General features: G+C 39.6%; 1 protein-coding gene across 2 annotated transcripts in view; it reads left to right on the top strand.

Annotated features, from left to right (window-relative positions):
- Window positions 1-17,290, top strand: part of LOC111653414 (lissencephaly-1 homolog) — a 40,544-nt gene that overhangs the window by 804 nt on the left and 22,450 nt on the right. The window contains exon 2 of one of the 2 annotated variants that reach the window (XM_023404018.2): window positions 8,301-8,607. In XM_023404018.2, coding sequence (XP_023259786.1) covers window positions 8,576-8,607 — 32 coding nt within the window. In that variant the 5' untranslated portion in view covers window positions 8,301-8,575. Of the gene's footprint in view, window positions 1-8,300; window positions 8,608-15,685; window positions 15,858-17,290 lie in introns of those variants that run through there. The other variant, XM_087173410.1, reaches the window with a different exon arrangement.

Genomic DNA, 17,290 nt, shown 5'->3' with positions numbered 1-17,290 from the left:
TTAACCGCTGCATCTTCAGATGACTGCTGTGTTCAGTGTTACCATTTCAAGAGGGCGTAAAGTGATAGTCATCATCTGGTTTGCGCTGTTTACTTGTTGTGCACATATCATTGCAACTGCAACTACCCCTGTCGCAGTTATCTAACAAGACATGTTTCAGAGTATATTTGGTCTGCTGTCATACCGAAGGATGCTCGGGTGAAGCTCCTAGCATCTCTGGCTTCATACGGATTTTTGGCACGGTGTTAGAAAATAAGGGTGGAGCACATCAGAGGCGTTGAGTTTGTATGAACTGCGTCTACTCAGTACCCAAGTGTTTTCTGTCTTATTGTGTGGATGTATGATTGAGTGATTCGGGTCAGGAATTTGCGAACCCAAGGTTTACAGGAATGAACGCAAATGGTCGCCCTTGTGGTTTACAAGGTTGTGCACTGAATACGACAAACGAGTCTCCCTCTTAATTTTAGGCAAGCTTGTCCCGGATATATCAAAGCATTGGTTAAAGTGTGGATAGTAAGGTCTGCAATGACTGCCTTGCAGCTGACTAACTGGAATTTTGGCATATTGATGAAATTGTTTGTTTTTGAAAATCATCATGTTCAGCTTCCAAATGAAACACTGACTGCGCTCTCCTCTCAGGTAAGAGTATTTGTGTTTTAGACTTGAATTTACCCAAATACAACACTTTTAAAGGGTGAAAATGTTTCTATTTCAAACAGCACTAATGCTTGTTTGATTCCTAAGATCACAGAAAAGGAACATCTTGCCACCTGTGGTTGGTCAAAGTTCAGTAACTCGTAAATTTCCTCTGTCTAGGATGGTTTTCAGCATAGTTCAACTCTGTTGTTTAGATGTTGCTTTTGTCTTTGACACCAGCCTATATTTTCTTAGACCTGATATGTTATTTAACTAGAGACACATCATTCTCACATTTATTATTAAATGTTGGCATGTTTCTGACAGACTACTATACATTAATGAATTGATTATTTTTGCTTTTGTGAAAGCCATGGTGTTTTTTCCAATCGAAAATGCTTTGCAGTTTGAATGTAAAATGTAATGAAGTTCTGTAACACTTCACATGTCAGGAAAGCAAAAATAACAGATGTTCAAAAGGTGCAAACTAATCTCAAATTCTGTTTGAATCCTTGGAAAAAGGAGTCAATATGAGAACGACAGCTCTCTGTTTTTTTGTAAGATACAGGCATGCTTCATTTCTCTAGTAGTAACTGCAGGAGCCAGTGGATGCAGTCATCTGGTTTTGCTTGAAAGCGTTCTTAGTCAGTCCCGAGTTTTATCAGATGTTGATTTGAATAAGTGCATCCCTGCAGCCAGGCTCTATTCAGTGCAGTTAGCAATGGTAACACAGCAACTGCAATAGAAAGTTTCAGCAGTTGCAAGTGTTGCTTTGCTGAAACTTGTTTCCACTTCTTTAACAGCAGACTCAAGCAAATGACAGTCACAGATCTTGTAGGGTGTTCTTCTCTAATGTCATTGGGATATTTTTGTAAAATTAAAGGCTGAGAGGATTGTTGAAGGTCCGGCCTGAAAGAAATGTACAGTATGTAAAAACTGTGCAGTTTTGACAAGGGGCATTCTCCTTATGTGAACAGGCAATGAGAGTGAGAGCCTGTTTATCTTTGTGATTGTGGCAGTCTGAAGAGTAGATATCCATATTACTCTCTGTCCCTGAGCTGACAGTTGCACCGAGGTTTACCTTCACGACAGCTTGCCCACCAGCTAGTTGACTGGTCATTACTGACCTGCTGCCAACAGCAGCTGCCTGCCAACCTACAAATGACCACTTTGACACACTGTTTGGATAAATACTTAGTTTTGGAGGAAAAAAACATCAGACAATGTTGGTGTGAAACTAACACCACTATCAATATTCTCAAGAGGCTGTTGAATAAAATTTTAGCAGCAAGTTATTGTATAGTGGTTGCCAAGTGGTAGCTCTTGGAGAATTGGAAGGTTTGATTTGAACATGTTTCATACTTACCAACAACAACTAGGGATACCGCTATCACGTTTTTTTTGCTGACGGTGCCGATCATCTGAGTGAGATCAGCCAATCCATGGCCAATACCAATAATTTTTGCTATGCATTGCAGATGGCATACATAATATCAGTCTCACACACTTTGCAAAAGTTCCACATGGCCAACATGTTTTTGTTTTGGTGGCCTGTTGCGCGCTGCCACATTGAACAAGGTAGGAGGCAGGACTACATTACACAGCACACAGTGCTTCTGTCAGCCGCAGACACCAGAGTATTAACCACAGATGATCAGTTTGAAGGTGAGCGGTGACTATAAACAATAATTCATATCTACCGATCACGTATTTTTTAATGAAAATCATTCAATAATGGTCGGAAGCCAAACCTTCTGGGCATTCCTAACTGATTTACTCATTCATACATACATACATACATACATACATACATACATACATACATACATACATAAAGGCTAAAGTTGGAGCTATAATGATTTAAATTACCAACTTGTTGGTATGAAGTTAATGCTCTGAAGAGATCGAAATCATGTCCTGTCAAATCTTGTGGCTGCCAAGTGGGACTTTGCTTGTGAAACACTGCTTTCACGTGCTGTCCCTCTGTTTGTTGCCTATGTCAGTGGAAGTGGGCTCTGATCCACTAATTGGCATCTTCCATCAGATAAGGCGACGGTTATAGGGTCTGATCTGTGGGTCTCAAATAGTCTTAATATATATATATATATATATATATATATATATATATATATATATATATATATATATATAAATATATAAATATTTTTTCTATCCTGTTGTAGGCAGCAACATTAGTTATGAGATGTCTTTGATTTTAGCAAAAATAGTTGAAATGTCCCCAGTACTGTTGTTCTAGACCTCTGACCTCATGTAAAATATGTGGCCCTTAATTATTTATATTTTCATTAGTTAATATATTCTCTGCTGCTTATCTAGGATGTGTTGCTGTTGCTCATTTATGGCAGCACACCGACAAGTGTCATTGTTAATGACGTGCACAGATATTTGAGCACAAGTGGCCCTCAAATGATAAGATATGGCCCTTGGCCCATAGCTGTGCTAGGCTTGCACTTCTATCCAAATGCTACCGACCATGCTTGTTTAGCCTGTTTTGCTGACAGCATGCTTTTGGCAGAGCAGCAGTTATCTTCAGTCTAACGCATTTATAATGCCACGCTATAACTAACAACCTTATCATGCTCATAATTTACGAATAAAGCTGTCTTATATAAAGTTGTTCACAATGACATGAAGTTGAATTTGTGAATGTAGCCTCCATGCTAGTTGCATGTAGGTAATGTGTGCCCCCTGTGTGGCCAGTACAGGCAGTGCAGTGTCCTTTATTAGCCACGGATGAAAGCCATTGTGTTACGAGCTGTGAAATTTAATAAGGTTAGCTGATTGTTACCAGCATAACCGACACAGGCACCTTGCAGGTCGTAATGGATGCGGATAGAAAGCTGAGTCAGATGTTCACTCTTTCATCATCAGCCAGTGATAAAGCTCTTTGGGGGATTTCTGTCAGAGAGCTTTACCCAGAACGATTCACAGAAAATGGATATGATTTACAGAATATTCAGTCTTTCAGTTGTGTTAGTTAGATGAAGTTCCTGTTGCAAGTTATCCCAGTTCAGGTTCCTTGTAATTATCTTTTTTAAGCATCTTGACACCTTCTGATGAACAGGCTTCCACACAGGCATATTTCAGAGTTGCATCATTCATGTTTATCCAGCTGATGTGCTGTAGGCATGTAAATAATTTTGTGTGTATAGCCTCCTAGTCTCCTGATAAGGGCATGTTATACCACAAAATTATCTTAATAAAAATGTTCGTGTTGGTGTTAACAATGAAACCAGTTACCCTCTAAGAAAAATCTCAATGCACATTTCAGTACAGTAAATGTGTGCTTAAGTAGCTAAACGTGTCAGCTATGCAAGGTTGAGATCACATGATGGCTTTGTTTGTTTGTTTTGGTTATGACATCTGTGTTGACCAGAGTTGGAACTATTATGGATATTCTTTGATTTAGACTAAAAGCTGCGATATGGTTTGTTGGTTGGGTGGTTGGTTGGTTACCTAACTTACCCTATGAGCGAGAAAGTCCAAATTGCAGAAGCTGCAATTTTTTTGATAAAGGTAAAATGTGTGAAAACATACTATAAATGAGTCATTGTGGTGCTACAGAAAATGCCCCCAGCCCTCAAATTATATTCTCCTGACATAAGGGAACATCCTTGTTTGGTACAAGCCCCAGTATAAATCACATCATCATCATCATCATCATCATCATCATCATCATTTTTGTATTTTTTCAGTGAAATGAGATGCAGAAATTACCATTCCAACTGAAACTGTGACTCATCGTAATTGCAACATCTGCCAAAATAATCGCAATATAATTTTTTCACATGTTGTTAAGCCCTACTACAAATATTAACAGAAATAGGTAAACCACAGAACAGAAATAGTAATTTCCTTGACCTAATTCAAAATGATGTGTCACAGTCTCCCTATTGTGTTGACCTTGAGTGTTTGTGTGCTTTTTGTGCTCAGCTTTGTCAGCATGCAGAGACCACTTTCATGTCACCTCGTGGTGACTTCACACATTAGCAATGTAGCTTTTACTGCATGCCATGGGTTGGTTTAGCATGTCAGAACTGCTCCATGCCGTTTGTAAAAAAGCCCATTAATTCTGATTATAATGTAACTTTCCCAGGACACAGGTGATTCGAAGGTGAAGTCGCCAAAAGAAAATGAAGGCGCTCCAGATTCCAGCTGTTTGAGATACTTGGTTTTGAAAGAGCATCATGATGTAATGCCGCTAGCAGAAAACTGAGCTTTGAATCAGAAGTGATGATGAGGTGATAGTTGTCAACATTGCTGTGGCGGTATGTTTTGTGACGGGCCGCTGGGACACAATTTCGCACTAGCAGTTGACCCTTGACTTTAGGCTCTGGTGTTTTTCTTTTCCTCCTCATGCACTACATTCCTAAGGGGCGTGTTCCTTTGTTCAGACATGGAAGTGTTGATTATTAAAAAATGTTGTACACATATATCTTGTCTGTCATATTTGGCATGTGGATTAATGCAAAGTTGTAATGTTGTACCGCTTTCTGAAATGTTATATTTTGATCACCTGCCTAATTGGTCATCTTCAGTCTTGTTACATGTACACTGACTGTTAATTGAGAGTTTGTCTCAAGGTGTTGTAGTAGTTAACAGCCTTTCTGTAACATCCTCTTTGAAAGGTTTACTCACACTCTGATCTTTCCTTACATGATTTTCCTATTTTAGTTACTTAGTCTTTTTTTACTGAAATCTTATGTTAAGTGATCCACATTTTTGAAATATGATGCAGTTCAAAAATGTAGGCCCAGCTCTTATGCTCGACTTAATAACAAAGGGTTTGTGCACAGATAGTGGGTGTGGTTTATTACAGTTTTGAGTCGACGCTTGGTTGTTGCATTCTTGAATTGACAGAGACGGGATGTTTTCCATTCCTCATTAAGAGTGGCATTTTCACAACAGATAACTTGTTGGCATTCATCAGGAAATTAAATGACATCTCTCAAAACCATTGGCGCCATTACTGTAAGGGGCCCTTTACAGTTCCTGAGGAGACACATAACCATTATTGACCGTCATCGGGCAGATTTATAGATGCATGATGACTGCAGCCCATTCCTCCCTTCCATCAAGACACGTCCACATTTTGTGATGAGGCAATTAGCCTGATTATGCGATTGTAAACATTTTGTTCAATACTGAAGCCACAAATGAGATTTGCAGAGGGAAGTCTTACACATTAATGGATATACACGGCGATGACAGCTGCCAACAGCACTGGGGAAGTATCAGTACTAGATGGCCTAATTTCACCCATGATAACGGTTGTACAGGTTAATGTAGAGGGTGGATGCTCTCAAGGGACGTTTGGTATGCAGTGTTTTAGAAAGAGCCATTTTTAGCTTCAGTGCCACTGTTTTGTTGTGTTGTTGTACTGGTGTGACCCTGAACCATCGCCAGGTTGTTGGGCAGCGTTCAGAAACCACCAGCGTGCCGTATCCATACACAGTCAGAGGTAAGGAGACAGACAAAGAGATGGCTGTCAGATGGTGACATAAGGGTCCAGAAGTTAGCTGTTGGCTATGTAAGGTTGCTTTCTATTGGACAGTTATTCTGCAATGTCAAAGTATCAAATATGCAAATAAAAAAGCAAAACCACAATTTAAATTTATGCATTCAGCAGAATTGCCTCTGGGCCAGGTTGGTCAATTTTACATCTGCAGTCTTCATGTTTTGAGTATATATGTACGAGATCCCTAAGTTGCTTTCTTCTTTTTCTGCAAACAAAAGCAGGAGTGAAAAGGAGGAACTTTCCCTTGTGGTAATGTCACTCTTGCATCATCAGCTGAAATAAGGAATGCAAATTTTCCTTCATTGCAGCCACCTGGGGTGGCCAGTCCTCATGCCTACTCCAGATGCATCACTGTTTCCTTCAGTGCACCCTGTACACATCCAGCAAATCTCCTTCCTAACACACATTGGCTCCTATACATGTCTTGGATGTCTGTGCCATGCTTTAGTTTTGTCAAATGTTGCAGTACTCTAGAAGGATGTAAATTGATTTTGTTTTTACCTTTTTGTTTACTGGTCCATCAGAGATTTAGTCAGGCTGTTCCCAATAGATTAAGAGGCTTATTGTAGCTCATAGTTAGTATTTCTAGTACCTGTTTTGGTGAAGTGCTTTTTAAGACAACAATACAGTACAAAAATGGACATCATCACATCATTGCTGGTAATAAATTAATTTTCACACTAGCACTAATTCATTTTTTGCTGACACAAAAGTTCATAGTATGTTAATAATTAGCTGTTTAACAGTTAACCAACAAGAATAGTTTTGACCAATTAATACTATCAGTTAAACAATTTCAACAATATACGTATATGAGACAATCCGCCCTCATTGGATACTAATCCTCTTTACTGATGGAAAGCTAATCAGATGCGCTTACCAAGGTTGGCCACTATAGCAAGGCGCTATCTCTGCATTCCTGAGACATCGGTACCATCTGAGCAGGTATTCTCCACTGCGGGTCTCACAGTTAACAGACTACGCAACTGACTAACCCCACAGCCTGTCAACATGTTGCTATTTCTGAACAAAAACCAGTAGACAAGCTGTCCACTATGCTGAGAACTACGGTAGCCCAGGCCTGTTTATTTGATTTTGAGGTCTGAAAAATGTGACTACAAGTTTGTTTTGTTAACGTGTTGCCTGTGTTTGATCAGTAGTTAGCCGAGAGCGGAGGAGGAAGAGGTTTTCCTTACAGCACTGTTGGCGCTGGAGGATTCAATGTGTGTTTTTGTTTGTTAAACTGTTTATACATTAGAAAGTGTGGCGACTATTTACTATTTATATTAAGTTATAAAATATTTTCCTACACAGGAAATCATGGCTATTATGCTGATTCTGCACATGTAAAAATAAGCCCCTTCTTTTTTTGTTGTATTGGTACTTTGGTCACAGACACTCCATTCCAAATAGTACATTTTAATCTTGTCTGTTTACAGTTAATGGTCGGTTAACAAGCATCGGCTATTGGTCAGAAAAAAAAAATCAAAATGAGCATCCCTAGGTCGTAGTAATTTTATTGTGCCATTAGGCCGGCCAGCCAGCTCTTGAACGAGGTGTCATCATTAGATGAGAGGGAATTTGACAAGAGCTCAGCCGTTACTCGAGCCCACTCGGCTGTGTCCTGTTTTTCTTTTCTGTTGGCAACCTGGGAGTAGTATGTTGCTTTGAGAATGTGGGTCAGCTCTTGTATGTGCATGGAGAGGAGAATTTGCTGCAAGAGCAGATCAGAGTTCTCAGACCAGACTGGTGACATGACAGACAGATTATGAACATAGATAGCATGAGCGGCGCTGAAAAGCAAATGAGTGAGTGCTTTATGGAAAGGAGGTGGTTTTTATGAAATGTCTGAGATGGGTTTATGTTGTATTTTATTTGCTTGAGAATGAGTGCTGTTGAAGCATCAATGTGGGAGTTCTCTTTCTGGTAGAAAAAATGGCTATGTATTGTTTCTTGCTTGTCTTATTTTTTCCATTGTTGACAGATCCTTCAGCCATTTTGTCTGTGTATAAAACTGGTGCAGACATGCAGCACTCCTGGCCTATAAACATTTTCATCCCCACCCATTCTTCATGTTATCTGTCATGCATACCTAATGCTGACTTTCCCTCTCTCTCTTCTTCAGATGCAGTGTAGACTTGGCTGGTGACTGGTTTGCAGGCTATCCACTTCTCTTGTCCCTGGAGTCAGCCAGTTGGGGGGCAGATTCCTGCGTTCCCCTCTTTCCAGTCTGAGACTTTGTGTAGATAAAACCAACTGCCCATCATTGGAGTACACAGCTCGTCCTCGTCCGTGTTGCCTGGATCAGCACAGCTCATCTCCTGACTGAGGAGAGCGCAGTAGCTGCACAAGATTCACCTTCTACCATCTGATCCCTCCCGGCCCCGCCCACACGTCACCATGGTGCTGTCACAACGGCAACGAGATGAACTGTAAGTTGCCAACACACCTTTCACAACATGTGGCTGAGATATGAAGATGTCAGCTTCAGAATTTATGGGTTTATACACTGTATTCACAGTGTTGCGCATATCATGTGATGAGACCATGAGAGATGTTTAATTTAACCTTCACTTTCATATACTCTCAAAGTGACATCTGCTCAGCTGTCCAGTGCAGCCACGTTCTTCTGACTTTACTTTGAAGGAAAGAGGAATATTCATTTTTAATGCTGCAACTAATAATTGTTTTCATTCATAATCAGCCAAATTTTATGGGGGTTAATTTGTTTCATTGAATGTGAAAATAAATAGTGAAAAGGTGTCCAAAACAGTATCCTAAAATCTAAAATAATGTAGTCAAATGCCTATTTTGTCCGCCCAACCCCACAAAGACTAAGAAGTGGTAACTCACTAGGGATGCCTTTATGAGGATATGAGTGACATCACAACATGTTTGAGCCATTAGGTGTCCACTCTTATTCTTATGACTTTCTTACTGACACATTGTGACAGGCCTTGTTATTCTCTCATCTCATTGAATATGTGGGCCAAATGAGCAGAGCTGCTGTTGTGTTGATCTGAATCAGATGTTCCTTAAAGCTACCCAATGACATAAGTGCCAATAGTAGTGTCAAAGAGCTTGATGAATGGTTTAATGTAGGCTTGCTCTACAAATCTCTATTTGTGTACCTGTACCCAAGAAAACAATTGATATTTTATTTATAATTGGTTTCAAAGCCTAAAAAGTAATGCTCCCTGTAAACATCGTCCTTTTTTCACAACAGTAGACAATGTTTACTTCCAGGCATGGATGTGTATTGAGGAGTGAATTGATTTAATTAAGGAAATTTGGTTGTTTTTTCTTCTTGGCACCTCTCAAGAAAACTCAATGACCGGTTGAAGCTTTCTGAGCTCCCCTGAGGTCTTGCAGCACAAGATATATTGATCTTCTACCTACAATACCTACCCTTGAACATTTAGTATTCTCAGTTTTTCCTTTTGTGACCTTAGGAGAAGCCTAGGGTGTCACCAAAGTACATGCCATGGTACAACAAACAGGGTTCGAAAGTGTTATACCACGCTCGTTGCACACTGTCAGTCCACAGGGAAACCCAACATGTCTGACATCTGCCTACAGAATTGTCTGGCATAGGCACAGAAGTGGCATACAGACAAAGAAATATTTGCACATGCGCTGCAGTTAATATATTGATCAAGTGGGAAAAGTGAGAGAAACTGATAATTGGGGGGAACTGTAATTTGGCTCTGCTGAGTCTGTGGGCTTGGTAATTAACCCCTGAGGTGAGAGATAAAAAGTTAAGACATCTCCAATGTGAGACACAAGGTCATGAGAGAGAGAGAGATGAGATGATCCTGTTGAGCTTTCCCCTCCCCTTAAGAAGCATGTTAAAATTGCATATTTTAAAAAGGACACAATAGACTTGCAATGAGATGATTACCCTGTAGATTGTCATTTTTGTCCCTGTTTTGCACTGTCTGAGAAATGCATCAACACCCACATGACAAGGCTCTTAACATTCCTAACAATGTTTCTGTGTTTTTAGATTAGCACTGTGGGAGGGGTCTGTTGGTATGGAGAGGTCTATTGGAATGCTAATCTTTCATGCTATTTGCCATTCAGAAGAAGCTGCCAGGACCCCCCGTATACCCCTCTTTTCTCCTCTGTTGCTCTAGTTTCTGCCCCCATAGTTTACAGGAAACTGGTGCTGGACCCCTTGAGTCACATTCAAGCATCTGTTGCATTCCACCCATTGGAGGCTCAGTTGGTGCTCTCATTGAGTTTGTTAGCTGTAAAGTGTCCCTAAGATCTTATTTCCTTACTGGCAGCCTCATTTTGGGAAGCATGCTTGGGAAACGTTCTTGGAAGCCCAGCGGTCGACATCAGGCAGTGTAGCAGTGTGATTAATTAATGGGAACAGGGACCAGTTCACTGTCAGCTATCCACTCCAACTTTTTCATTGGACCCCCCCCCCCCCATTGTCATGGCATTGTTTACCATCGGATAGCTAACAAATAGATTTTGTCGCTATTGCAGGCCTTCTCTTTGCCTCTTCTACATTTTTAAGCTGCAACTGTCAGAAGCAATCAAATAACTGCAGGAAACTGTTGAATTGTCACTAACTTCTGAGATATAAGAAGTACTCAGATCCTTTACTTAGGTAAAAGTGTTAACACCACAATTTAAAAATACTCCATTACAAGCTTAAGCCCCACATCTGTTCCCCACATTTATGACATACATACATTGTTACATGAGACATTTGCTGATACTTCAGTGCATAATTTTACTCTTATAGCTGCTTGAGGTGGAGCTACTTTTACTTGTTATACACATAACTAGTTTAGTCCAGTGGTTTCCAACCATGGATCAGTCTCCTCCTTAGTGTCACCAGATAAATCTGAGGGGTTGTGAGATGATTAATATGGGAGGAAAAAAGAAAAATCAAACAAACGTATCTGGAAAACTTTTTCTTAAAATATTTAGTGAAATATTGGATAATTTGAACAGTTATTGAAAAGAAACCATACAAGCAGTTTAGAGGGGAAATGTTTTTGATGGAACTGCAAATAAGTCATAGATATTATAAAAATGACAAGGAGGCACAACTACACATTGTGGTCATTAGCCAAAAAGGTTGAAAATTTATGATATAATCTTAAACAATTTTAATGTAAAAAGTTGGTCTTTAAAGTAACTAATAAGTATAGCTGTGAAGTAATGTAGTGGAGTAAAAAGTACAACATTTTGCTCTGAATTGTAATGCAGTAGAAGTAAAGTAGAATAAAACAGCAATACTTTGGTAAAGTAAAAGTACCAACATTGTAATCAAATGTAGTCAACATTATAAATGTATTAGTTTCATTCCACCACTAACTTGACTTGTGTTTACCATCTGAATGGTTTTGGCATTTAATTAATTAATTTTGTTTTTTAACTTAAACCATAAAGCATCAAAATGGTACAACAGAAAACAAGAGAAGACAGTTTATCCTTCCTTGTTGTTCTTGTCTTTCTAGGTCCCCAGTGTGGATCAACATATTTTCAAAAGAGAAATAATCTTTGTCCCCTAAACTGATGTTATTTTGTCAGCACTGGAGTCAGATGCTGTGATTGCGCAGCATCTTCACAACAAGTCTATCTTTATGATTATAGCCAATGAAAGGCGCATTTGTGTTTCTTTCCAGGGTCAGGGGACTCATACCCACTGGCCTGCAGTAAAAATAGATACAGAGCACAAACTATCTGCTCCTCTGAAAGACCTGGGGGCACCCGTGTGCAGATGGGCCTATGCTTTTGAACTTTCTCCTTGCTTGACAAAGAAAATCCCCTCACTTTCATCCACGTCTTGGGCTACAAGCTGGTTCATGTGATTTTTGTCCTTTTTCCATTGTCCCCTGGCTGTGAATGTGATGACATAACAGATTAAATGCCAAGACCTCTGCCATTCACAAGGTATACAGTGCATTCAGAAAGTGTTCAGATCCCTTCAGTTTTATTTACATTTTGTTATGTTGCAGCGTTATGGTCAAATATTTTTCCCCTCATCAATCTACATTCAATACCTCATAATAAAAGTGAGAACTGAATTTTAGAAATTTTGAAAATGTATTAAAAAGGGAAAAACTGAAATGTCATATTGACATAAGTATTCAGACCCTTTGCTCAGTATTTAGTTGAGGCACCTTTGGCAGTGATTACAGCCTCAAGTCTTCTTGGGTATGACACAACAAGCTTTGCATATGAACTTGGAATTTCTGCCATTCATCTCTGCAGATCCTCTTAAGCTCTGTCAGGTTACATGGTGACCGTTGGTTGACAGCCATTTTCAGGTTTCTCAAGAGATGTTTGATTGGGATCAAGTCAGGGCTCTTGCTGGGCAATTCAAAGATCTTCACAGAGTTGTCCCAAAGCTTCTCCTGTGTTGTCTTGGCTGTGTGCTTAGGTTCATTGTCCTGAACCTTCCAATACAGCATGATGCTGACACCACCTTGCTTCACTGATGAGATGGTATTGGGCAGGTAATGAGCACTGCCTGGTTTCCTATAGACATGACACTTAGCAGGCCTTCATGTGTCTTTCATTGAGAGGCTTAGTCTGGACACTCTACCATAAAGCCCAGATTGGTGGAGTGCTGCAGGGATGGTTGTCCTTCTGGAGATTTCTCCCATCTCCACACAGGATCTCTGGAGCTCAGCCAGAGTGACCATCAGGTTCTTGTTCACCTCTCTCTCAAGGCCCTTCTTCCGTGACTGCTCGATTATTGTTTGCCCATTTACTAGTGTTCTGATATTCATTCACATTCGAATAAGCTGAATTATCTAACGTCCTGCCTTCTGCTTATTTTTTGGTTTCACTTTGTTCTCCTGAGCCCTGGAACAAATGCACATTTTTCGAACAAATGCACATTTTTCAAAAAAATGGTTAAGGATTATGAAAAACATTGGAAGAAGCAGTACTACGTTCAGAAAGTGATGAAACACAAAGTAGTTGCTCCAGATACACAGGAAGGTGCTTTTCCACAAGAAAGACAATGGATATCCCCCAAAAATCGAAAGCACAGAGTTTCCTGAAAGTTCAGGAAGTTAAAAAGCCCCTATAATTATTGTGGCTACATGACTGAAATAATGACCAACATGCATTGATTATACACAGTTTTTCCCCAGGATTAAGGTTAGTTTGAGTTGTGCACACAGACATATGTTGCTGGCACACACAGGCACTTTGTATGGCATGTTGTGTTTCTGAATCTCTCTAATGCTGCTCAGTGTACTGAACATGGCTGGGTGCATCTGCGGGGGGTCTATCAACACTACAGATCTGATTTTGCCTTGGGACTGACATGGCAGCAGTGTCTGTGTCCTGGACCCATCATCCAATATCAATAATTCTCCATCCTCAAATTAAATGGACTTGGCTTTAGGAAAAGGAGCAGCCTAGTAGATGTATATACCTGAAAACTTTGCACATTGTATGTGTCATTAGTGGTATGAGGTTTCTTTTTTCACATTAACTCACTGGTTTCTTGACCACTTGCTTTTCATGTCCATCAGACCTTTCCTTTTTGTGTTTCATAATACATGTTCATTCATTATAGAGCTGCAGTGATTAGTCAATTTAATTGATAAATCAGTTCACTGACACAGAACACAGAACTGCAACTATTTTGTATTTCACTCTACTCTATTCTACTTTTTTAAATTTAGTTTACTGTGATATACGACACAGAAAGGCAGTAAATTTGCAGTTATTTGACAAATTTTCAGACGTTTTGCTTGAAAAATGACTGAAACGCTTAATTGATTAACAAATTATTTGCGATTATCTCTAGAGCTGCAATGATTAGTTGACAGAAATATAGTCAGCACTTCCCTGATAACATTAATACAACCAGATATATTTAAAAGGATTGACACTTCAGTAGAAATCAAATTTAAAAAAAAAAACAAAAAAACATTTTGCTATGTTTGATGGGAAGTCTAGTTTCACATCTGTGTTCTGTCTGTCCTTATTATCCTTTGTTTATCCAAGCTTGAATTATACTCAGGCTCATGGGTTTTAAGAAAGTACACTTGACTTGTTAAAGCTCTGACCTAAGCTCAGTCAACAAAGCCCCACCATTACCACGTGACAGAAAACGTGTGTATGCTACACATCCACTACTAGAGAAGTGTGTGTTTCTTTGTTGTTTGTGTGTAGACCAGACAGCTGGCTTTTCAGCCACATGTCGTTATTTGATCTGAAACTCCTGAATGCATACATGGGAACATTCTTCATAATGAAGAATCACCTGTGTTTTATTGAGTCTGCATTTAGTAAAAAAAAACAGGAATGGACTTTTGTCTCCTGTAGATCATAGTTAGAGGGACTTGGGCTTAAGGGTTGATCCCCACTGCAGTGCTCTTAGCTTGTATGAAAGCAGACTGGATTTTTTTCCCTCCACAACTTACCTGTTTCACATTGAAATCACTGTGTTAACTCTGTTATGGCAATCGATCTTAAAAGAGGCTTTGCAACGAATGAAAGCTCAGAAGCTTTTGGAGATAAACAAAATTTTCTCTTTGAGATGATATGGATGGATTCATTAGCTGGTTAATCTGGGTGGTGATATCTTCAGGTGACATGCCTCATGTCTAAGTAACTAAGGCCCAGGGCTCCTCTTCATCAGTTAAGCAACAGAAATAGTAGATTGGTTACGGTTTTCATGGAGATCCAGCTGTAGCTGGACAATTATGCAATCCTGTCATATGATTTTTGTGGAATGTCTCTGGTAACAAGTTCTCCTTGAGATGTTATCAGCTGTTCAGTACTCAGCTGTTAAGATGGAGCAATAAGCTTAACTTTTTGAGCTCTCTACTGGCCGACCACTTCTTTTTAAACACCTTCTGTTTTAGAGAATCAGTCTTATTCATTTCACAGCCTTTGCGCAGAAATAGTGGTTTGTTTTTTGTAAGATTTAGTTTAGATTTTGTAAGTTTGTTTGTGAAATGTAGCCTTTGTTTTTAGGCTCTATGGTGTTTCTCCTACTGTTAATGTGCAGATTTGATGAGTAGTAGCACTGACATTTTAAGGTTCTTTCAGTTGTCAAGCTTGAAAAAATGCTCACCTCACTGGTTTTTAGGCTTTCCATCAACTCCAAACAAATGCCTGCCTTGGGTAAATTGCAGGGCTTTTGTTCATACCATTTCTAAGAAAGATCTCTTGCCTCCTTAGGTCTTGGAAGGGAGAATTGCAAGAATGACATGAGAATGTTGCCCTCTTCAAAGAAAAGAAATCTGGGAAATACCTGGATAAAGCTGCATGTGTGGTAGTTCTATTATTATTCCTGAAAGGAAGTCCCACACTTTGCCACGTTAGTGCAGTCTTTACTTAATAATAAGGATAAAAGAAAGCTGTTTTTTTTTTCTCTTAAGACTGTCATTTTCTTTAGCAGTATTGCCATGAGTATGTGTACTTAGCAGAGACGGCGGTTACATCACCACACAGCACTGGACTGTTGTCCTCTGATGTTTGCACAGTGTTGATCATTTCAGAGAACAACCACTGGTACAACCTCTGTAAGCTTTTCTGAGCACAATCAGGGTCACTAGAAAAAATCTTAAGCCTCATTGAGAGGTGATAGTCTAGTTGTTTACAAACAGTTCATGTCTAAGGATGTGGGCAACCTCCTCCCAGAAAACAAACTATTGACTCTGATATATGCTTATGAAATAATCCAAAGGTAGGTGAATTTTATATGTGCCGAGGGATCTTTTAGTGTGTATACTCCAGCTTCTCTTTATTAGACATTCTTCAGCAGTTTTGAAAGATAGAACAGGTCCATACATTATGAGGTCTAGAAATACTCCTTTGTAAGGTTTGTGCCCATTGACAGATATATGGCACAGGGCAATGGCCTGGCCAGGCAAGCAAAACTCCCCCTTCTCTCAGATTAATTAGAGCATTTAGAGTCTGTCTGTAGCTGGTGTGAGTGTTGTGTGTGGTCCTGTGCTCTGTGCCTAATGTGTCTACAGTTGAAAGTATCATAATAAGTTTAAACAAAAAGGTGTTTGCTGCTTGATTCATTTCTGTGCTCTGCTAGTCAGTAAATCTGTATTTATTGGACATTTACATATATCAGTCATATATTATATGAAGTTTAGACCTGGGTAACCATAAATTTAGCTATGGCATTGTGTTTTTTACATTTTGAAGAAGTTGGGCATTGCTGCTTTTTACACTAAATGATTGAATAATCTAAAGACATTGGAAGCATTAATCAGTACTGGAAACAATAATAATAATAGTAGCAACCCTATTGTTGTGCTTCTACAGTGTTGGTGTCTTTAACATTCAGTTTCATACATTTTAACTGTGCGATGCTAGAAACGCCTAATTAAAAGTGTAAAACATGGGTTAGAAATGTTGGATAATCCAATAATCCAATGACTATTGAAACAGAACAGCCCAGCCACCGCCAGGTACGGTTTATCCTGCTTTTAACTAACATAAGATGCACTTTTAGCCACAGTTAAATCTTTTGGTCAATAAATCTGGTCACGTTTTTATCATTTACACAGAATATAGTGAAGTCTGTCAATAGATGGAGGCTCTATTTGTAAGTGTTGCTCATCTCTACAGTGATGTGAAAGTGTATGATCACGGAGCAGGAACTGGGAGGAAGTGATGCCATTGGCAGACATGCTGGATGTCTGACTCACCTCTCTTCTCAGAAGGATGAGGTCATGCATCTCTCCCTCATCTCATCCATGTCTCTCTGTCTCTGCCACTCCATTAAGCATTCATAATACATAAGAGAGCAGCGCTGTACTAGAGGTCTGACCAACCACAGCACTGATTTAACCCATGTGAGGCTGACATGGGCTGAGATTACTTGCACTTGTAAGATGGTATTGTAACATGATGAGTTTCATTTTCAGTAATAATGTCCTCACAGAGAGAGCCTTTTGATCTCATAGCTTTTCCCCTCTTCTTTCTGTCCTCTCTGTCCACTTACTTGCCCTGCCCTCTTTCTCACTATCTCCCCATCACGTCATCTAGCTGTGGGTTGCTAGTAACCATGGAAACATGCTGGTTTGCTCTCCTTCTGTCGACATTACTACACATCTCCCTCTTTTCCCGTTTTCTTCTCCTTTCCACAAAATCTTTGGGGAC

The sequence above is a fragment of the Seriola lalandi genome, unplaced genomic scaffold (genome assembly GCF_002814215.2).
Source record: "Seriola lalandi dorsalis isolate HSWRI2012SDOR001 ecotype SW California unplaced genomic scaffold, Sedor1 jcf7180002054200, whole genome shotgun sequence".
Taxonomy (NCBI): domain Eukaryota; kingdom Metazoa; phylum Chordata; class Actinopteri; order Carangiformes; family Carangidae; genus Seriola; species Seriola lalandi.
This window is presented reverse-complemented; position numbering and strand designations above follow the sequence as displayed.